The 21,909-nt window shown below is 54.8% G+C and overlaps 2 protein-coding genes across 5 annotated transcripts in view; both read left to right on the top strand.

Annotated features, from left to right (window-relative positions):
* Positions 1 to 4,820, top strand: part of ARRDC1 (arrestin domain containing 1) — a 37,970-nt gene extending 33,150 nt beyond the window's left edge. The window contains exon 8 of the mRNA XM_059865001.1: positions 280 to 4,820. Coding sequence (XP_059720984.1) covers positions 280 to 344 — 65 coding nt within the window. The 3' untranslated portion in view covers positions 345 to 4,820. The remainder of the gene's footprint in view (positions 1 to 279) is intronic.
* A 4,096-nt stretch (positions 4,821 to 8,916) lies between these two features.
* The window catches only part of EHMT1 (euchromatic histone lysine methyltransferase 1), a 120,456-nt gene continuing 107,463 nt past the window's right edge, over positions 8,917 to 21,909 (top strand). The window contains exons 1-2 of one of the 4 annotated variants that reach the window (XM_059865515.1): positions 8,958 to 8,988; positions 11,092 to 11,238. Coding sequence is in view for 1 of the 4 variants with exons in the window: in XM_059865509.1 (XP_059721492.1) it covers positions 8,968 to 8,988 (21 nt within the window). In the remaining 3 variants the exon portion in view is untranslated. Of the gene's footprint in view, positions 8,989 to 11,091; positions 11,239 to 15,700; positions 15,724 to 21,909 lie in introns of those variants that run through there. The other 3 variants (XM_059865509.1, XM_059865507.1, XM_059865517.1) reach the window with 3 other exon arrangements.

Below are 21,909 nucleotides of genomic sequence, written 5' to 3'. Positions count from 1 at the left end.
AGTGATCTGGAGGTGCTGGAAGACACGAGGATGCTTGGGAAAGAAAGGGAGGAACAGAACAGGACTGTGAGGTGGTGATTTTAACCTCTATGGGCATCAGGGCAGGGGTGGGACTGGCTGGCTCAAATCCTACAAACCTCAGCTGGGCAGGCTGTGGGGCCCTGGCAGGAAGTGAGTGTTGGTGGGTTGCTTCACTCTGCACTGGGTTACACAGACTGGGGTGAAGGGAACCTGCCAAACGCCCACCATAACCTCTCTCATTCTTCCTTTCCCCCACAGAGGCACCTCCATCCTATGAGCAGAGCTGCAGCAGTGCCAACTCCAGCATCAGCAATGGCAATTAGCCCTCCCCTGCTCCACCCTGCCGGCGCTGCCCACCCTGGCACCACGGGGCACCCGCCTGTGGCACGGTCTGGTACAGCACACGGCGTCTTCTTGTCTCTCTGGCTGCTTTGGGGGGGAACTGCCACATCCCAGCCCGGGCTTTTGACGTTTCTTTCTAGGGAGGGGGTAAAAAACCAAAAAGGGCAGCCAGAGCAGCCTGCATGCATGTAGGAGAGGTCTGGGAAACGGAACAATCTCCTGCTGCTGCACCAAGTGCTGGAGAGCTGGACGTGCCCCTGGTGCCCTGGGCAGCAGCCTGTTCCAGTACTGTAGTCAACACTAACTGCTTTACTATCAAAGCACCTGCGATGCCTTATCTGAAACGCTCCTGACTGGGCTCAGCTCCACTCTAAGGGAAGGCTGGGCTGTGTGGACTTGCTCTCCTCTTTTAGGGGCTGTGTGCTCTCCACAAATGGTTTTGACAGCCTTTCCTCCGTGTCCTCAGAGGTCCTAAGGGTAGCAGGAGGTTTCTTGGAGTAAGCAGGTTCAGAAGGTCAGGGACTTTAAAAAAGCCAAAAGCACAAGCCTCACTGTACCTGAGCTGTGGGGGGAGTGATGGCAGTGTGAGTGGCCATGGGCACAGGGGCGGCTCGTGGGGGCACTTGCTGATAAGCCCTGGTGAGCTCTGGGAAGATCCTGTGGGATGGGGTGTCCTTTTCCAGCATGGGTGGCTTTTCCCCACAGAGCCCTGTGGGACACAGCTCACTGCTGGGCCCTGGCACACAGGACATCAGCACTGCTCACTCTGGAGAGGGGGACCACTCCATGTCCCTGCAGGGTGCCCTCTCCTCCCAGGCTGCAGTTAAGTGACCATCAATCACAAAAGTCTGTCTGATGCTACCTCTGAGTCTGCCCAGGGGTGCTGCCCGTGGGATCCCTCCCCTCTCCATGGGGCTGTCCCTGGGAATGGCTGTCCCAGCCCAGGCAGCCCACAAGGGTGCTGGGCCAGGGGCCTGTGGTGGCACTGGTTTGCTGTGTGTCCCCTGGGCCTGAGCAGAATGTGACAATGAACACAACCCTTGGGGAGCTGCAGCCTCTGCTGCACCTGGCACCTGGGGGAACAAGCTGGGTTTTCTTGCAATTTTTCTTTTGTGCTTTTTCCCCCCACACGCACCTTGTTTAGCTTGTTTAGCATTGGCTGCCCAAGCTGAGGAAACCACAAGCCACATCCCTCAGAGCCACAGGTGCCCAGCTCAGACAGGCTGGAGTTGTGGCCTCCAGACTTTGGCACCTTGGAGCTGGTCCCCACATGGCCCCAGGCTGGGCAGGCAATACCTGACAGACCTCTAGGAGCATTTCCAGCTGCTGCCTCCTTGCTCAGCCACCTCTGCACACCCTTCAGGCAGCTGGGACAGGCCCTGCTTTGCACTCTTTCTTTGCAAATGCTTTTTTATTTTATTTTTTTTTTAAGCATTGAACTGCTTTAAGGGTAGTGTAGCAAAGGTGCCATTCTGAGCAGTGCTGGCACAACATGCACCGATGATGATAGAATGACTGTCATTGTTCCTGAATATATATAAATATATATATATATGAGATGAAGTTGTTTTTAATGATTGAATTCAGAAATACAAATTTTAATGCTGTATTTAATAAATTATTCTATGAGAAATGCTGTGCTTTTTCATCCATTTCTGATGCTGATCCATGTGCCTGTTCATGCCAAATCAGGAATGCACCTTGCTGATTTCTTACAAAATGAAGGTTTTTTTGCTCTCACCAGGAAGGGTGGTGAACTCTGCCAAGGCAGCCTGGGGAAAACAAACACGGTGTGGCCTGACCACAGTGCCAGGCTCATAATTCCACATGGCTGGAGGGAATTTGGCACCATGTGGGCTTGGCTCTGGAGACAGCAGCCACTGCACTGCTGCTGCTACCCAGCTCCTTTCCTGAAGCCAGGATTTGTCCAAGTGGCCCAGGAGTCCTGGGCAGTGCTCACTGCTGGCAGGGGAGGAGGGGGAGGATGGAGATGGCATAGCCAAGGTCTGGCTGGAGGGGCTGGAGACCACCAGCCCCAGCCCTCTCCTAAAGAGCCATTTGGAATAAACTTATTGAAAGTGGAAGAAGGCTCCTCCCCACAACCCACTTTGGTCATCCCATGTCTGAAGCATGCAAATGTCACCTAAATGTTGTCACTGCAGGTAGCCTGGGGTGTGATCTGTGTCTCAGACACAAAGATCCTTCTTCATTCTCTTCTCAGCTTATGCTTCTGCCCAGCTTCCATGGTTCTGACTCCTTTGTCAGGTGGTCCAGCCTGCCATGAGCAGCATTCCTTATCCACAATGGGCCAAAGGCAGGTACAGCTCTTCCCCAGTGCTCTTCCTCTTCCTCCCACTTGGCTGAACCTGTCTTGCCTGGCTCAGTCTGCAGCTCCCATGGCCTTCCGTGCTGTTGGCTGTGCAAATCCTTGAACCCAAATCCCTTCCACACCCCTGGAAAAATTCCTATGAGCTGTGAATGCTTCTGGACCTGCTGGGTTGGGCTGCAGGCTCCTGACCCAGCCAGGCTCTGGGAGAAGCAGGAAGGGCTGGGAGCAGGACTTTGTCTCCCAGCTCCTTCTCCATCCCTGGGGCTGAGCTGCTGCTGATGTGTCCAGCCCATGTTCCTTGGCTGGGAAGTGGGATTTCTGTTTGACTGCTGTGCCCAGAGCCACTGGGCTGTTTTTCCAGACTCCCAGCCAGCAGCTGTCCTCCTTGTTCCACCTTTGTTTGGGAATGTTCCACCTTTGTTTTGGGAATGGCCCATCCATGGTGGAGACCATGGAGGAGGGAGCCCCCCCCAGCCCGTGCTGTGCCGTCTCTGCAGTGCTCCTGTGCACCTCAGCTTGCTCTCCCCAATTCTTTTTGCTACAAACTGGTCTTTGGGACCTCTTGGTGTGCACTTTGCACAGCAGGGAGCAGATGGGGACACTCTTGTCTGGTGAGGAGTGTCCATTACCACCAGCTGCTGTGGAGGGAGCAGGAAGGAGCTGGAGCTACACCTCAGGGTGGTCTTCATCCTTTTGGAAGCCAGGGCTGCTCCCCAGCCCAGCTGCTGTGCAGGGGCCCCTCTCAGCCCTGGGAGGTGGCCCTGGCCAGGGTGCAGCAGACCATCACCCAGGGCTTTCCCTGAGCAGCCTCGTTGTGCAGGAGAATTGACATAACAAGTGACAATCAGTGCTTTGCAACCCTCCTGCCCTGCCTTGGCTGTGCAGGGAAGTGAAGCCTGACACAAAGAAGCTGGCTGATGTTTTATGGAGCCCTTTGGAATGGGCCAGGACTGCAGGATGGAGAGGCTGGTCCAGCTCTCCTTGAACCCCCCCTGCAGGGTGGCCCCAGGGCACTGTCAGCAGGTCCTTGGGGAGGGCTTTGGATGAGCACAGTGGGGCAAACCCAGACTTTGGGTGTGGATTTGGGATTGACTTTGGACTCACCCTCTCCAGAGAGGATCAACCCCTCTGTCCTCTGTCCACAGCCTCTCTGGCTTCTACCTCTTGGGGAGCTCCTTCAGGCCCTAGATCATCCCTCCCTCCTCTTGAACACTGAAATAAAGAGGAAAAAAGCCCATTTTTCTGATCACAGCTCTAGGGAAAGAACTTTGGCACATAGGGATTCATTCTAATTCCTGGCTCAGATTTTTATAGCAATTGGTTTTGAGTTTGTTTGAAATGGGGAAGAGGAGCAGTGGGGCACGAGAGAAGCTTGTGAGTTAATTGTTTCCAAACTCCGTGTCCAACGGAAAACACCAAAAATATCATCAGTTCTTTTTTTTTTTTCCCTGCTGCTTTTATAGCCTTCATGGTTTTGTTCTTTTCCTGCTCTCCACATGTTCCACCTCCATACCTTTGGTTTTTTCAATGTTGTTTGTGTCCTAAACTAAACTGTGCTTTGGCATCTGCTGTCCCACTGCCTGCAGGAGATGGGGAAAGGGGAGTTGGGGGATGCAAAGGCTCTTCTTTCTTTTTGACAATGATTCTTTTTTAGCTTTCCACTGAACTTCCAGGAGTTTTGTAAAAATAAATATTTTCTGCTAGGACGTTTTCCTGTTGAGCCAGCACAAGACAGGAGATACAGGGTGTTCTAGACTCCATTTGGGTTTTATTCTATATTTTAAAAAATTTGCAACTATCTGCAACAGGAATGTCCCATCCCTCCTCCCCAAGAGAGACTGGCAGGGTAAAACCCACAAAACTTGTGCCCTTTCTTGTACCACTACTTGTGGCTGTAATTCTTTATTCCTGTGGTTCTCTTTAGAGATTTTGGGGTTTTATACAACAATTTGTGATGGCTCTGTACAACCTAAGACTTCTGAGCAATTTATAACTGGGTTTTGAAATGTAAACTTGCAGTTTTCCATGTTTACCACGGCTTCTGGGGAGTGTTTTTGTCCTGGGTTTTAACCCCCCAAATGTAAAGAACTGGAAAAATGTAAATAAAGATGATCTTTTTTAAGACCAAGGATGTTTTGCTCTGGGTATGTGATGATCATAAATGATACCTCAGCTGAGACCTGACGGTGAGAAGTGGTTCAGGGCTGTCAGTGAAGGCATCCCCACTGGAGCTGGAGCTTGGAACCTGGTTTAGAGCTGAGGTTAAATCAAAGCCATGGCTCCTGCAGCTCGGCAGGGGAATGGCTGGGGTGGGAAGACCCTGCTGGGCTGAAGGAGTTGTTGTTCGTTCCCATGGTGAATCACAGAATCACGGAATATCCTGAGCTGGAATGGACCCACAAAGATCATCCATCCCTACCCTGCCCAGACCCCCCACCAACCCCACCGTGGGCATCCCTGGCAGCGCTGTCCAAAGGCTCCTGGAGCTCTGGCAGCCTCGGGGCCGTGCCCATTCCCTGGGGAGCCTGGGCAGTGCCAGCACCCTCTGGGGGAAGAACCTTTCCCTTATCTCCAGCCTAAAATCCCCCCCGCCACAGCTCCGTGGGCAGGTGCCGCTGGAAGGACGCGGCTGCGGCCGGAGGAAGCGTCGGGCGCTGGGGTTGAGCTCTTCCTGCCGGCCGGAATCCCAGGATGTGCAGCTGCGGCTCCGCTCGCCCGGCTCGGGCGGGAGAGGGCGATGTCCGCCCGGCTGGAGCTCGGCGCGGCTGCCAGGCGGCTCCGGCTGCCCGGCCCTGCCCCGGCCGAGCCCCCGGCCCTGCCCGGCTCCAGCAGCTGCTCCAGGAAAGCAGGGAGCGCTGGCACAGCACGGCCCCTCCTCGCCCCGCTGCCCTTCGCTCAGGATGGGTTTGAGGCGGACAAGAGCCGTGGCTGGTGGTGATGGGCTGCAAAAACTCTGTGTACTCCTGGTTATTTCGGCTTCTTTTGGGAGCCTCTCCCCTCCCTGATGGCTTGGGGAGGTTTGTCCCAGTGGCCGCTGCCTGCCTGTGTCCATCTGGGAAAGACAGAGCTGCAGCAAACGCTGGAGAGGAGCCACCAGAGCCCGTCCGATGCGCGTCAGGCCTCAGCCACCGCCCTCATCCCCGTCCTGGTGCCACCCCGGCATGCTGGGTCTGGTTTGTAAGAGCATGGATGAAGGCAGGCGATTCCCAACATCCCACGTGGGGCACCCCCAGTACAGGATGGGGCGATACTGGCATCCCCAGTGCGGGATGGGCGATGCTGGGCACCCCCAGTACAGGATGGGCGATGCTGGGCACCCCCAGTACAGGATGGGCGATGTTGGCATCCCCAGTACAGGATGGGGCGATGCTGGGCACCCCCAGAACAGGATGGGCGATGTTGGCATCCCCAGTACAGGATAGGCCATGTTGGCACCCCCAGTACAGGATGGGCGATGTTGGCATCCCCAGTACAGGATGGGCGATGATGGGCACCCCCAGTACAGGATGGGGCGATGCTGGCATCCCCAGTGCGGGATGGGCGATGCTGGGCACCCTCAGTACAGGATGGGCGATGCTGGGCACCCCCAGTACAGGATGGGGCGATGCTGGGCACCCTCAGTACAGGATGGGCGATGCTGGGCACCCCCAGTACAGGATGGGGCGATGCTGGGCACCCTCAGTACAGGATGGGGCGATGCTGGCATCCCCAGTGCGGGATGGGCGATGTTGGCACCCCCAGTACAGGATGGGCGATGATGGCATCCCCAGTACAGGATGGGCCATGTTGGCATCCCCAGTACCGGATGGGCGATGATGGCATCCCCAGGGCGGGGTGGGCGATGTCCAGGCTGCCCCCGGCCCTTGCCGGAGCAGAGGTTTCCAGAGGTGGCTCTTTGTGCGGGGAGCAGTCGCCCCATCCCGGGGGGATCCTGGGGGAAGAACACCCGCCCCGCCACCACCCTCCTCCTCCTCCTCAGCCCATCCCCCGGGAGCGATGGGACCCCCGGGGCCCCTCCGTGTCCCCACCGAGCGGGAGGCACCGCAGGGGCCGCGCCGGGGACTCGGCCATGGCCCTGCCGGTGCGCAGGGGGTTCTCTGGGGGGGTTGGTTAATTAATTAATTAATTAATTAATGAACTGTTGCTGCCAAAATGAGGGAGAGGCTGCTCGGAGGGGATGGAGCGGGCGGGGGGCGGGTCCCCAGGCCCGGGGACTCTTATTTTGACCGCGGCGCTGCCGGGCGGGCGCTGCCGCCGCTGCCGGGCCGCGCTCCGGGGCCGCCGCCTCCTTCCCCTCCCGGGCCGGCAGCGCCCGCAGCGGCCCCGGAGCTGCTCACGGTGTCCTGAGGGCTCGCCCGAGGCTCCGAGCGGCTTTGGGAGCCTCTCGGGGTCCCTCACACAGCCCCGAGTGCCTCCGCTCCCCGGCACCCGCGGGGGCTGCGGGGTTCGGCCCGGGGTGACCGGAGGGACACTCAGAGTGACCGGGAGGGACACACAGCCCTGGGTGGCCGGGAGGGGGGACACACAGCCCTGGGTGGCCGGGAGGGACACACAGCCCTGGGTGGCCGGGAGGGACACACAGCGCGGGAGGGCCCCGCTGGGGACGTTCTGGTGGAGCCGCGGCGCTCTGCTGTCCCCGCCTGTCCCACAGCCCGGGGCACCGCGGCATGAGGGCAGCGGGGGCAGCGAAACCCCCCGCGGCAGTCCGTGCATCGCGACAGCGACAGCCCCGGAGCTGGCACAGCTGTGCCAGGAGTGCCCGGGGGCTGCAGGTGTGGGACAGAGCGGGATAACCCCGGCTGTGCCCAGCACCCGGGCAGAGCTCCCCGCGGCCCCTGCACCTCCCGGAGCGCTGCAGGGCGAGAGATTCGCTGTAAGGCACAGGGGGAGCCCTCCGGGGGAAGGGACCCACCAGGATCACCCAGTGCCACCCCTGGCCCTGCCCAGCCCCCCACCAACCCCACCCTGGGCATCCCTGGCAGTGCTGTCCAAAGGCTCCTGGAGCTCTGGCAGCCTCGGAGCCGTGCCCATTCCCTGGGGAGCCTGGGCAGTGCCAGCACCCTCTGAGGGAAGAACCTTGCCCTGAGCTCCAGCCTGAGCTGCCCTGGCCCAGCCCCAGCCGTGCCCTGGCTCCTGTCCCTGTCCCAGAGCAGAGATGGGAGCTGCCCCTCGGGAGGAGCTGCTCCAGAAGTGTCCATTTGTCCACTCAGAGGAGCGAGGTGTCAGCTGGGGCTGCAGGAGAGCAGCCTGAGGACCAAGGGATGGGGTTTGTCCCTCCAGAGAGCAGATATGAAATGTGTAAATTGACTTCAGAGCACTCAACGGCTCCTGTTTTCTCCCAAGAAACACCGATTGTCCTGTCCAGGAGGCTGGTGCAGCAGTACCTGCCCATCCCTGTGTCTCCCTGGGGCAGGTGTCACTTCCTCAGGGTGGCTTCTGATGCAGCTGTGGGGCCAAGGAACCCTTGCAGGTGTTTATCTGCCCCCTTGTGCTATTTTCTGCTTTACTGGAGAGCTGTAAAAGGGATAATTGTTTTACAGTCATGGGTTTAGGGCCTGGGCACTGGGAGGGGCCCTGTGCGGTTTGGGAGGGTTGAAGCTGTTGTGGGTGCTTGAGGTGTGGGAAAGGGAGTGCAGAGGCTGAAGGGACCCCTCTGTGGGGCAGAGCCAGGGCGAGCTGCTCCCTCTGCCCCATCCCTGTCCTTAGGTGACACAGACACCAAAAACCTTGCACAAACTGGGCTGAAATGACCCAAAAGTGGGAGAAGCTAAAAAAGGAGGTGATTTTCGCCCTTTTGGCAGGAAAGGCAGAGGGACTTTTTGACGCTTTCTGGGACTTTTGCAGGGATTGTATTTTACGTAGGTTTTTGGGCAAGCTGTGCTGCTGAAAATTTGGGGAGCTCACGATGCGCTCAGCTGGGAACGGCGGCCGCTCTTCCCCCGCACTCTGGGGGTGTGCGGGGGACTCGGGGGTCTTGGCAGGGCCAGTGGGGACCCGCGGTTTGTGGGAGCCGGTGCGGGGAGCGCGGGGTCCGTCCCCAGCCCAGCGCTGTCCCCGTGTCACCGCAGCGCCATCCCCGCTCCGCCTGTACGGCACCTCCCGACGGGCGCCGCCATGACGCCGTACGGACAGCGGGGCCCTGGGGGCCGCCATGCTGCCGCGCGCATGCGCCGTGCTAGGCCGAGAGTCTCCATTGAGAAGAATGAGGGGCAAGGGGCGGAGCCAAGGCGCGAGGAGCCGCCGGGGGGGCGGGGCTGCGCTCCGGGGCTCCGGCCATGGCCACAGTGGATGCCGAGGTGAGTGAGAGCGGCGGCGTCCATCTACCCGGGCGGGGGGAAGGAAGATGGGGGAGCGTGGAGTGGTATCGCCCAGGGCCAGGCGGGTTCTGTCGGAGGCCGGGAGGGGGGCCGTGCCCCCGCCGCCCCATGGTTCAGTCCAACTCCTCTGAGGGGAAGAATGTGGGAGCTGCTGCCATTGTGTGTAGGGGGGCCCGGGACTCTGTATAAGTTACACCCCTCCACGGTGAGTCAGTGGTATGTGCCATACAGATTCCGGGGCTCCCCCCAATGGGAGCGAGTGCGTGTGGCGGAGGCGGGAGGGGGGAGCGGCGGGGCCGCCATCCATGTTCCGGGGCCGCCCCATGCGGCGGGGCGGCGCTGGCGCGGCTCCATCCAGAGTCCGGGGCCCGGCCGGGCGCGGCGGCGGCGGCGGCGGTCGGGCCGGTGCTATGATCCATGCATGGTCCGGGGCGGCGGCGGGCGGGAGCCATGCAAGGTCCGGGGCCCGCGGGCGGGAGGAGCCCCCGGGGGAGCCCGGCCCGGGAGTTGGTGCTGCCGGCTCTGCCGGCGCTGCCGCTGCGGTGACACGGGGACAGAACAGCCCTTCCGTGCCTCCCCAGAGCCGCGCCGACCCGCCTGGGCGCTCCCGAGCGCGGCCGGGCACGTACTATCAGTCATGGAACGGTTCGGGTTGGAGGGGACCTGAGGATCCGGTGGCACCCCTGCCATGGCAGGGACACCCCCCGCTACCCCCGGCTTCTCCGAGCCCCGTCCAGCCCGGCCCGGGACATTGCAGAGATCCCGGGGCAGCCACAGCATCCCTGTGCCAGCCGGGCCGGCCCGGGGGTGCCCGCAGAGCCCCCGTCACCCCCCGGGCTCGGGGGGACACGGCCCGCAGCCCCGGAGAACGGGCAGTGCCGTGAGGGGACGGCAGCCGGGGCTGTGGCCGTGCCCGGCATGCGAGGGCCCGCGGGGCTGCAGCAGCGCTCCGTGTGAGGCCCAGCCTCCTGCCCCGGCTGTGCACAGAATATAAACTTGTCACGGTCTGTGCCCTCAGGGGAACGCTGGAGAGCGGCTGGGCTGGCTGCTGAGCCCTCGTGCACTGAGAGAGCCACCAGGTAATGACACAGGTGTGCATCGTACACGGGCTGTCACACAGGTGTGCATCATACACAGACTGTCATACAGGTGTACACTGGTGTATGGACTGTAATACAGGTGTACAGCTGTACAGAGACTGTCAAACAGGTGTGCATTATACACAGACTGTCATTCAGGTGTGCGTTGTGCACAGGTTTGAGCACAGGTGTACATTTGCACACAGACTGTAATACAGATGTGCACTGTACATGGACTGTGATCCAGATGTGCATTGTTCTCAGACTGTTATACAGGTGTACAGTTGTTCAGAGGCTGTCATAGAGGTGTGCATCATTGTCAGACTGTAATACAGGTGTTCATTCATGTATGGACTGTCATACAGGTGTACTGTTGCACAGAGACTCATACAGGTGTGCATCATAGGCTATCATACAGGTGTAGTGTTGTTCAGAGACTGTCATACAGGTGTGCATTGTGCACAGGTTATAACAGGTGTACATTTGCACACAGACTGTAATACAGATGTGCACTGTACACAGAGGAATACAGGTGTACAGTTGTGCATAGGCTGTGATACAGGTGTGCATGGATGTACAGGCTGTAATACTGGTGTGCATCATTGTCAGACTGTCATACAGGTGTGCAGTGTACACAGACTGTGATCCAGGTGCACACTCGTGTACAGACCCACTGCAGCTTGTGCCCACAGCCAGGTGTGGTCACTGGTCTGGGCCCACCCAGGTGTGCCAGGCTGGCTCTGCCTTTCCCAGCTCTCTCTCTGCGGTACCTTGTTTTCAGGGCTGTGCTCTGGCCTGGATTGTCTGCCCTGTGTGGGGTGAGGTTTGTGGCACGGCCATGCAGGTGACACCCAGCAGTGCTTTGGAAGTGCTGCAGACAGCTTGGATTTATTCCTCAGGCAGGATTCCCGTCATTGTTGGAAGATTGTCCAATGTTTCCTTTATGTTTTCTGTTCCATCCCAATTGGCCTGATCCTGCTGCCTTTCCCTGCTGCCTTTGCAGAGGATGAGTGTTAATTTTTCCCTGCGACAGAGGAATCAGCCCTTGAGTGCTTCCGTGGCTCCGTGGTCCAGTTTTGCTTCCAGGAGAGTGGCACGGCTGTAACTGGGGCAGGAGTTGGCTCATAGCTCATCAACTCCTACTGCACAGGTCAGTCCTAACCCTGCAGACACACAGGTTTTATTTTGGAAAGCATCTCCAGGGGCCCTGGCTGGGTCTGCCCTGTGAGCAGAGCATTAAGAACCACTGCTCTCGGTCAGGCACAGTATCCCCAGATGTTGCTGTGGATTATGGGGAGGGAACAGTGACTCATTTGGAGTTTAATTCCTCCCCTCCCCCATGAACTCAGTTCTGTCTGAGGCCAGATCTTGCTTATACCCCTCTGAGGCCAGAGGGGAGGAAGTTGGTCTAAGTCAGGCTGGAATGTGGGGACTGGAGGAGAAGCTCTTTGCTTCCCCAGTGCTGGTGTAGGAGAGCAAGGAAAAATATCCCACATCCACGTTGTTCTGCCAAGTGCAAGATGGAATTGTTTCACTTGGTTAAGAGAGGAGCAGAGGAGTGTTTTTGGGAGGAGATCCTTGCTCCCAGCAAAGAGCTGGGAGGGAGTGGGCAGGTTGGGAAGGTGATGTCTGTGTGTCTGCAGGGAGTGCCCAACCAACTCTGCTGGCAGCCACTGAACTCCAGGCAAAAACTCCCAGTCTAGAACAGCTTCTTGCCAGATCTTAGTGTTGATAGCTGAGGAAGGATCTCTTTAAACACCAAGTTCTTGCTAAATCCTGTGAACTTCAGTTGTTTTTCTCCTGTGTTACCTGTCCCAGGTGATCTCTGTGTTGAGGAATGGCTGTGCTGCAGTCCTTAGGTGCAGTAACCACGAGGCTGCAGAAAAATCTGATTTTGCTGTTGGATTTCTTTAGTAGATGTCTTATATCCAGCCCAGTTTGGGGTTGTTACATGCTTCAGACCTGCTGCACTAAAGTTTAAACTTTAAGGAATTGAGATTTGAGGAATTGAGGCTCTCTCAGCCAGCATGTATGATGGTACACATTCATCAGATTTGATGCTGCTCCTCCAGTTTGCATCAGTTTGCTGGAGAGCTGCCCTTGTGTTTGTGTGCTTCCCAAAATACTTGTTTGGTGCAAGTTTGGAGTTCAGGCCATGATGTTTTTCCTGGAGCTTGTGGTGACCTGGAGAGGCTGGTACAGGAAGCGAGGTGTGTGTGTGGCTTTGAGTGAAGTGGTTCCCTTAGAAGTCACACTGCATTTTTCATCTTTTTTTCTCCTCCTGTCTGTTCGGATCTGTAAAATCTTTCTTCTGGAGGTGCAGCTTTGATCTCTAAAGCGATGAGCAGGCAGAATCCCTGGCTGGGCATCTGGGGTGGGCTCAGCACCCAGCAGCTCCCCAGGCTGGGGCTAGATCTGGGATTCTGGGATGGGCTCAGCACCCAGCAGCTCCCTGGGCTGGGGCTGGATCTGGGATTCTGGGATGGGCTCAGCACCCAGCAGCTCCCCATGCTGGATCTGGGATGGGCTCAGCACCCAGCAGCTCCCCATGCTGGGGCTGGATCTGGGATTCTGGGATGGGCTCAGCACCCAGCAGCTCCCCAGGCTGGGGCTAGATCTGGGATTCTGGGATGGGCTCAGCACCCAGCAGCTCCCCAGGCTGGGGCTGGGATGGGCTCAGCACCCAGCAGCTCCCCATGCTGGATCTGGGATGGGCTCAGCACCCAGCAGCTCCCCAGGCTGGGGCTGGGATGGGCTCAGCACCCAGCAGGTCCCCAGGCTGGATCTGGGATGGGCTCAGCACCCAGCAGCTCCCCAGGCTGGGGCTGGGATGGGCTCAGCACCCAGCAGCTCCCCAGGCTGGATCTGGGGTGGGCTCAGCACCCAGCAGCTCCCCATGCTGGATCTGGGATGGGCTCAGCACCCAGCAGGTCCCCAGGCTGGATCTGGGGTGGGCTCAGCACCCAGCAGCTCTCCAGGCTGGATCTGGGGTGGGCTCAGCACCCAGCAGCTCCCCATGCTGGATCTGGGGTGGGCTCAGCACCCAGCAGCTCCCCATGCTGCTGAGCAGTTCTCAGGTCAGTGTGATGCTGAGGCTTCTCCCTGGCTTTGATCCTGCCTCTCATCCCCTCCAGCCGGTGCTGGGAGCTCTCTGAGCCCCCTGCCAGCTCAGTCACCTCCCCACGGCATCAAGGGCCAACATTTCCCCTGCTCTGCCTAGAGAGAGGCTCCTGCAGCAGGTGCTGAGTGCAGGAGGGATCCCAGGAGCAGCCAGGAGCAGGGAGGGAAGAGCTGCAGATTCCCACTCTGTGTCTGCCAGGTGTCGCACCATCCAGCTCTGCTTCCAGGACTGCCCTCCCTCATTCCCTCCTGCCAGCCAGGAGAGGCCTCTGTGGTTTTTAATTCACATCCCATTTCAGTCACTTATCTCAGGAAGACCTGGTGTGTTTTAAACCCCAGCACTCCTCCGTGGAGCTGTATCCTGCAGGGCAGCTGCTTCCCCGGGGATCCCCGAGGTGTGGTCAGACCAGGCTGAGCACACACAGCACACCTGTGTTTCACTTGTGTTACATTTCTCCGGGGGCACCGTGTTAATACATTTTAACTGTGTCTTTGGACAGAAAACGAAGTTGTTTTTTTAGGTTTTTTTTTTTCCCCTGTCTGATACTCATAAGGAGTTTTTAGAACTTTTCTGAAGTAGGAAGGTTACTTTGTTAACAAGATTATAATTTCACACAGCCCTGGCCTGGTGAAGTCTTATCCTGTGTCAAATAGGTGCTAACTTTTATTTTTTCCATGAATTCTCACATGTTGTGGGCTGGCAAAGGCCCGTGGGGAAATCATCCTTTTCTTCCATCTAGAGAAACTTTAAATAATAACAGAATGAGCAAATAGGACTTGTTAAGCTTTAAGAAAGCCTTAGAAGTGCCCTTCAGCTGTGCTAAGCTGATGTGACTGAGCCAATGTGATGGGAGAGAGCATCTGAAGAACATTTTGTCAGTCAAGGCAAAATCAAAGGCCTGGGTTATACTTTAAATAAACTCTTCCAATATAATTATGCTGGCTGGAGAGAATGATTTTTCATTTCTTCTTGCTGAAATTGTAATAAAAGTCCTTGCTGTGGATGCAGCTTTATTAGTTTAGAGGTGATCCCAGACCAAGGTGGCTTATTTTTTGCTTTTCAAAGCAGAGCCTTGGTCTCCATTTGAGGAGTTTTGCCCACGTAGTTCTCTGTCCGTGAATACAAAGGAATTGCTCTCCCACTGCTGTGTCAGCAGAAGCCCTGGGAGAGATGCAATTACCAGCAAAAAGCCCAACAGAAAGGAGGAGAAGAAGCAGCTCCTCCATGGGGGAGCCCATTGGAGTCTCTGGAGCTGGATCCCTTCCCTGGGAGCAGCTGAGTGAGGAGGGCACGGGCATCCCTGGGCTGGTGCTGGGCCCTGGGTATCCCATTTCCAGTGTGCACCAGGGCAGCTGGTACTGGGGTGGTCAGGGCTGGTCTGGAGTGCCAGTCTGAGGCCTTGCCCTTTATCAGCTTGCCTGGGCTCTGTCCCTTCCCCTCTCCACCCCAGAAGTGCTCTTCCCTGTGGGAAATGGATTTATGGAAAATTCACAAAACCTGACAGAAGGCTCACATAGTATGCAAACCTTAAGATGAGAAATACTGAAATTTGCTATAAATCCATTTCCCACACTTCCCCTCTTGCTTTTCCCTGGCAAGTGCTGGTTTGGGCCCCTGCATCCCAGAGAAGGAGGAGGTGAGAGGGAATTGTGTTTTGTGAGGGATTCAAGGAGTCTGTTTGGGTGCTTCAAGACACATTTTGGCTAGTTCTCTCTTCCTGGCTGTTGTGGAAGCCAAAGGTCACCATGGAGCTCACCCAGCTGGTGTGGATCACGTGGAACAGGGAGTCTGTGCTCCCTTGATGTGGGGCTGTGTGGGCAGGGACATCCCATTGCTGATGGCTGGAGTCTGGTTGAAGTGGTGAAGTGAATCCAAGAGGGAATGAAGAGTTTGCCCTCCTAGCTCTGGGGAGTTCCTAAACCCAGAATAAACCATGCTTGGAAGAACGCTCTGTGTGGTATTGCCAGTGTCTAAAAGAGAAAAGTTCTTCAAAGCTTTCCTCCTTTTAAGTAAAACTTTGTAGCATAGCAAAGTATCCAGCACATCCTCTTTTCAAGTAGGAAATATTGCTCCAAGAGGATTCCTGTTTCCTTAATGCCCAGCACAATCGCCACCACTGTTTTTGCCATTTGCTTCTGTCTCACTCCAGGTTTCCATCTGGGATGGTTCCAAGCTGCTGCCTGACTCATGGCACAGGCAAACCCCTAGCCCACCTGAGCTGTCTGGGTGTACCAGGAGCTGGCTTGGGGGTGGGAATGGGCTATTCCATATTAATCCATCCTTTTCAGTGTCTCCTTCTGGCAGGAGAGCTCTCTGAGGCAGTGTCAGTTCAGGACAGGGAGATGCTGAGTGGCAGAGCATAAAATTCAGGTCCACTTCTGTTTGCATAAGGCTGATCATCCTGCAGAGCCAGCACATGGGCAGGGAGGAAATTTGCAGGTGGTGCAGCTGGGGAGGAAGTAAATATGGAGCAAGATAACCAGGCTGACGTGGATAAACCCAAAACAAAGCCAGGTAAGTGACGGAGCGTTCCAGGGAAATGTGAAATTTTGTGAACAGGGATAAAAATAATGACAGTGATTATATATCCTGGGGTCAGCTGGGCCAGAACCTGCTCCAGAAGGTGCTGTGAGCTCAGTGCAGCATTTACAGCAGCAGCAGGACTGTGGAGCTGAGCTGAGTTGGGATCAGAGGTGCCCAAAGATGGCACAGATCCATTCCCTGTGGTGTGGGCAGAGCCAGTCCAGGAGCCCTGGGATGCTGCAGCAGCACTGCCTGCTCCTGCTGCCCTTGGTGGTGGAAGTTAGAGGAATGAAGTGTTTATTGCTTCTGGGGGCAGCCTGGAGGAGCCTGATGGGCTGAGCCATCCCTAGAGAAGGGAGCAGGGCATGAGGGAATGGCAGTCCAGGTGTCCGTGCTGCTGCAGGCTGTGCTGGGGCCTTGATTATGTTAAAAGTTGTTCAGAGTGCTGCTTCAGGCTTTTAATTAATTTGGAACTCAAGTGCAGATGTGGACAGAAGGATTTGAGCATGTTGTCTTGCAAAAGGGAGCCCTGATCTCCCCAGGCTCTTGGCCATGACCTGCAGGTGCATTTGAGTACAGCCCTGAGAGCAATGAAACACATATTTCCCTCCTTCTTTTCAGTTTTAAACATCAGCTCCCGTTTTCTTGAGAATCTGAGCTACCTTCTTCCTCTCCAGTTGCACATTTCCAATCCTTGCAGTTTCAGAGGAAGTTTTAATAGGTAATTTCTCCCACAGGCTCAAAGCCAGAAGGCAAATTACCCCAATGCTTTATCCAGCTTCACTGGGAATTGGGGATGTTTCATACTGCTGACCCAGAGCATTCAGAAGCTCTGCTTCTCTCAAAAATCATAATATTGTTTCAAGAAGTGGGAAATTAAACATGCACATGGTGGAAGACTTAGAAAGGATTAATGGGTTTCAAAATTACATGCTTCATCCAGCTGCTGATTTGGGAATTGAAAGTATGCCTGTTGCAGAATTGGGAGGGAGGTACTGAAACGTGGTGTTCCTCAGCATCCAGTGAATGCAAATATCCCAAATCTGTGATTCCAAAGCCTTGCCCAATTGCCAGACTGACTCCAGGTTTGATGCTGGGTTAGCTCAGCCCAGGTGGGAGCAGCTGGGTGGAAAAGCCCTCTGTATATTTTATTTTGTTTTCCCCGTAGTTTAATTTGTCCTCTCTTGATTATCTCAGCTCCTGGGGTGTCACCCAAGGCACGTTTTTCAGCTGCTTTGACTGAAGTTCATTCCTTGTGTGTGAGTTTTGCTTGAGGCACATGGAAGGTGCTGGAGGCTCCTCTTGGCCCCTCCTGCCTTGTGAGGAGATTTGGGATCTGATTTGGGGCAGCACCTCCAGCCTGGAGGTCACTGGGACCTGCACCAAATAGGAGATGGGTGTTGAAATCACTTGCATTTTTGGGACCTGGGAAATTATCTTCTTGTTTTGGTGCATTTCATATGTCCACTGAGGTTGGCAGCAAATTTACAGCCTGTCAAGTGTGGGTTTGGAGGTGTAAAGTAGAGAATATTTGTATTTGGGAGTTGAAAGCATTAACAATGGGCTGGGAGCTGGTTTGTGTGGTTCCTTGTAGGATCCTGCCAGTTTGCACATAAACCTCCAGATTATGAGAATTTAAAACATGAGTCTGAATATTTTATTAATTGAAGAGTATTATTAATATTTGATGGCTTAAATCAACACCCAGAAGGCTCTGCAAAAAGCACCACTGCTGAACTGGTAACCAAGACATGAGGTGCTTTTAATTGCAAACTTGTTTTTAATGGCTTTTGTCAGCTCTGTGTTTTAAATGTTAAGGGTCTGTGAATCCCATACATTTGAAATCCTTTTGTTCTTTGGATTAGGAAGGGTGTTTTTTAGTTTTGCTGGGCTGGATTCAGATTGGTGCTTTAATGCCTTCTTAATATGCAAAGGTGATTGTTTGTAAGGTGTCCTGTCGGGCCTGGAGGTGACATCTGGAATATTCAATCCTTTTTGCCACACTCTGAGGACAAACAAGGACTGTTCCTTTAAAGATGGCCCTCGATGAGCTGCAATATTTCCTCTTGCTGTAGTGCCAGCTCCTGTAGCTCCGGGAGCATGTGTGGAGAGGTGAGGTGAAGGTCCTGCCTGTCCTTTAATCAACATCCCCCTGCAGCAGGGAGATGCCACCAGTGAGCAGACAGACAAACTGCAGCTCTGTCTGCTTTGAATTTGGGAATTCACAGCGCCAGGAGCTGCCGGCGTGCAGCGTTGGGAAAGGCCAGCGAGGGGGGATCATATTCTGTCTTTTATTTCCACTCGGGTTTCTAGGAGCTGCAAGTTGTATTTCTCATGGGTTTTTTTCAAGATTTTTAAAAGATTTCTGCCACACACAGTGAACTTCATGCCTATTTTGCACTTCTTCTGGGTTTTTATTGTGAGTTTTGTTTCCTTCCCTGTAGAATGTGCCCTTTGTGCTGGTGATCTGGTTATGTTCTTGTGTTTCTAGGAGTTTGCCTTTGATAAGAGCACGTTGGTATTAATCATTTATGGCTTTTATTAAAACCTTATTGGTTTGATGTTTTCTCAGCCTTCCAGACTGCCCTCACAGAGGCTGCTTTATAGACATCATTTATCTCCTGCCCCTGGCTGACAGCAGCCCCAAATTTTCCCTCCTCCAGCAGATGCTGGTGCTTTGTGCAGCACATGCACGTTGTGTGACTGTTGCTGCTGGGATTGTGGCTCGTGTGTGGGCTGGAATTGGGGTTTGTGGCTGTGTCAGTGACCTGGGACACATGGATTGTCCCCATCACCATCGCCATCCCCATCCCCAGCCAGCGTGTGGCTCAGGTACTGACCCGGTGTGACCCCAGGGCTGTGCAAGAGGAGGAGAAGGGCAGGAGGTGATGAGGAATGAGGCTCATCTGTCAGGTCTGGGCCTTGGCCAGTGCTGGCAAGTTTCACCAGCCAAGTTTCACTTGCCTTTCTCCACCGGGCCTTTGTTCCCAGCCACGCTTCCCATGAAAGGCAGGAGTGGCTGCTGCTCCATTGGCTGCAGGAAGCCTCCCCACACTGCACAGCCCTGCAGGGGATGAGCCCCACGGCTGCCTTGGGGCTGGGAGCCCCGGGCTGGCACTTGTGGGGTGCCCAAGCTGCCTGCTGGGACAGGGAGGAGAACCAGCTGGGAGGGGGGATTCCATTGTCTGCCTTGGGATGAGCCTCAGCACCCTGTGCCTCTTTAGGGTGGGCAAACCCTAAGGACATGGCTTGGATATTCCCAGTGAGCTCCCAAGAACAGGGAGGTTTGGGCTGGTGCCCCCCACTTGTGACCCAGCAGCTCGAGGCTGGCGTGGGCAGAGCTGCAGAATTTGCAGACGTGGCCAAAGAGCTGCAGGAGGAGGAGGAGGCCCCTTGTCTGTGTGTGTTTGTACTCTGCATGCCCAGAGATAGCCAAAACTCTTCTTTAAATGACCAAAACTCCACAAGTGGAAGTTGGTGTGGGGTTGCCAAGAGTAACTCCTGATGCAACAGTGTCTGCTCTGAAGAGAGATGTGAATGTTTCCTGGTGTGTCCCAGTGACTCAGAGCCCTCCCTGCCCCATGGTGATGCTGATGCAGTTGCTGATCCCTGCCAAAGCAAGCAGTCCACACAAGGAGATTAGACAGCAGGCCCTGCCCCCCTGCTGGGTGCTTGTTAACATTTCCTTGCCCATGTATTATTAATTAAGCTAATTTTTATTGCCCTGTAAGTGTGGAGGGTGCTTTGAAAGCTCAGAGCTTGTGTCCCAGGGTTCCTGCAGTGTGGTCCCATGTGCGAAATGAGGCTTGGACTGTGTGGTTGAGTGCTGAGGAAAGGTAAATCTATGGGTTTGGCTTTCTTTTTTCTCCCTTAACAGCTGCCTGGCTTCATGTCTGGAGCTGGGGAGGGTGGTGCTGTCTGAGCAGAGGGCTGAGGAAATGCTGTCTGTGCAGAATTAGTGCAGACAGACAGTAGGACTTCAGTGCAAGCAGAGTTCGCAGCATTGACCATCCATAAGACAGAAGATTACCCAGACTGGAGTATTATATTAAAAAGAGTTTTGGGACCTGATCCAAACCTACAGAAGTCAGGGAGGGATTTCCCATCAGCTGCAGTGAGAGCAGCCTCCCTGCAGTGTACCCAGGCAATGGGGCAGGCAGCAACTTAAACAAAAGAAGTTAAAAGAAGTGTCCAGGCAAGGCTGGTTGAGGTTTTGCTGCCTGTGGTGCTTTTCCCAGCTGTAAAACAGAGGTAATTTTTCCCCAGAGTTCAAAGGCCCGACTTGGTGTTGGAAGCCTTTAACTGGAATTGTTGAAGAAGTGCTGAATGTTAATTTTTAAATGATTATCTTCATTAGGTAAGAGATGGTGAGTTACATAACGGTCACTATTTTATATGCTCTGGTTTTTGGCTTTATTCCTTGAGATCATGGCCAGGCCTGATGAAGGGAATAGAAAACTTTCAGAAGCACTTTGTAAATTATGAACTATTTGTGATAAAAGCCAGTGGGACTCTGAAGGTCCAGCTCCTCATCTCTGGACTTGTGATAGCAGCCTTGGAGTCACCTTGAAAATGGGACCTGTGATCTTTCATATGTTCTTATTTCGTTCTTAAATTAGGCTAATGCATCCTGTTCCAACTGATGCAATTATTAACAAACCTGGGCAATTATGACATCTATTGTACAGACATTCTGTGCTCCTTGCTAGGAAAAAGAGACCTTTAATAAACAAATCCACTTTGACAACCTGTCAAGGACTTTTCTAAAGCAAAATTGGAAGACTCACCTCCTTGACCTTTCTTTTCTGTTCTGTTGTGTTTGGGTTTTTTTACGTGGTCTTACAAGAGCACAGCAGCTGCAGCTGGAGGTTCAGGCCTGGTTTCAGAGGGGCAGGGGAGTGCAGGAAAGCAGGAAGGGGATCCCAAGGGCTGGATCCCCCCACCAGCATCCCCTGTCCTGCTGTGTCCCAGTGCAGGATCCTCCCAGCCACAGGCTGCATCTGGTCTTGCAGAAACCCTGGGAAAAGCTCTGCTCTCTTGGTTGGTTCAGCTGTTTTACTTTTTAATTTTTTTTTTTTTGAATGAGAAAAAGCCCTGAATGTTTTGGCATAAATTCTCAGTGCTTTGTTTTATTCCACATGTGACAAACTGATGTGGTTTCTCAGCCTGGGTAGGATCCACTCCACCGTGGGCTGCCACCAGGAGTTCAAGGCAGATCTTAAATCCTACTTAAACCTCCTTCTCCAGCAGATCAGCTTTGTTTGGCTCTGGGCACAGGAGTGGGAAGGAGTGTGTTATATTCAGTTCTAGAAGTTAAATTGCATGGAAGGAAAATCAGCCAAGATTGTTTTCTCACTGCATTATCAGAACTGTGTGAAGGTTTGGCCAATGGAGGGTTGTGCTAACTGGAAATATCCCTGTGTGTCACATCAGCAGGGGAGGAAAGGAGGAGGAAAGAGAGGGTTTCCTGCCTCTGCCAGACATTCCCTGCTCCTGGGTGTCCCAACAGATTGTTCTTCCCTTGCTGCCTGGGGACTGAGAGACACAGCCCACCTCTGCAAGGGAATTCCCAGGAAAATGGGCAGCCACAGAACCACTGGATCAATCAGGCTGGAAGGAGCACAGTGGCTCATCAGGCCCATTTCTTTCTGTGGGAATACTTGAATCAAACTGATTGTTAATCTCCATGTGAGTTGAGCAGTGAGTTTTCCCAAGCTGAGTTTCAGAGCTAATCCCCTGTAGCTACTGCCATTATCTGGGTGCTGTGTCTCCTCCCCTGAGCTCCCCAGCTGTGCTGTGGCACTGGGCACATCTGTCCTTCCCCACAGGAGGCTGTATCACCTCCCTGCCTGCTGGGCTGGGCAGCTTCTGGGAGGAGCAGTTAACATCCCTGTCTTTTCTAGTGCATCCTCTGAGCTGCTGATGTGACTGCTGCAGCTTCTCCAGGGATATGGTGCCCAAAATCAGATTAAAACCCCCTTCCTTGCCCTGACAGCCCCCAGGGGTGTGATGAGGGATCTCCCTGTGGCATGGGTTGTTTATATGAACACAGTTCCATGGGGGAGTAGCCCGTGGTCCAGGGCAGACCCAAAGAAGGAGGAAGAGGAGCAGGGCAGAGCTGGGGGCTCTGCTCTGGAATAACCCAATGAGGCCAGACTGGTGCCTTTGGGACTTGCA

The sequence above is a fragment of the Haemorhous mexicanus genome, chromosome 21, assembly GCF_027477595.1.
Source record: "Haemorhous mexicanus isolate bHaeMex1 chromosome 21, bHaeMex1.pri, whole genome shotgun sequence".
Taxonomy (NCBI): Eukaryota; Metazoa; Chordata; class Aves; order Passeriformes; family Fringillidae; genus Haemorhous; species Haemorhous mexicanus.
The sequence above is the reverse complement of the archived record's forward strand: the minus strand, read 5'-3'. Positions and strand labels throughout refer to the sequence as shown.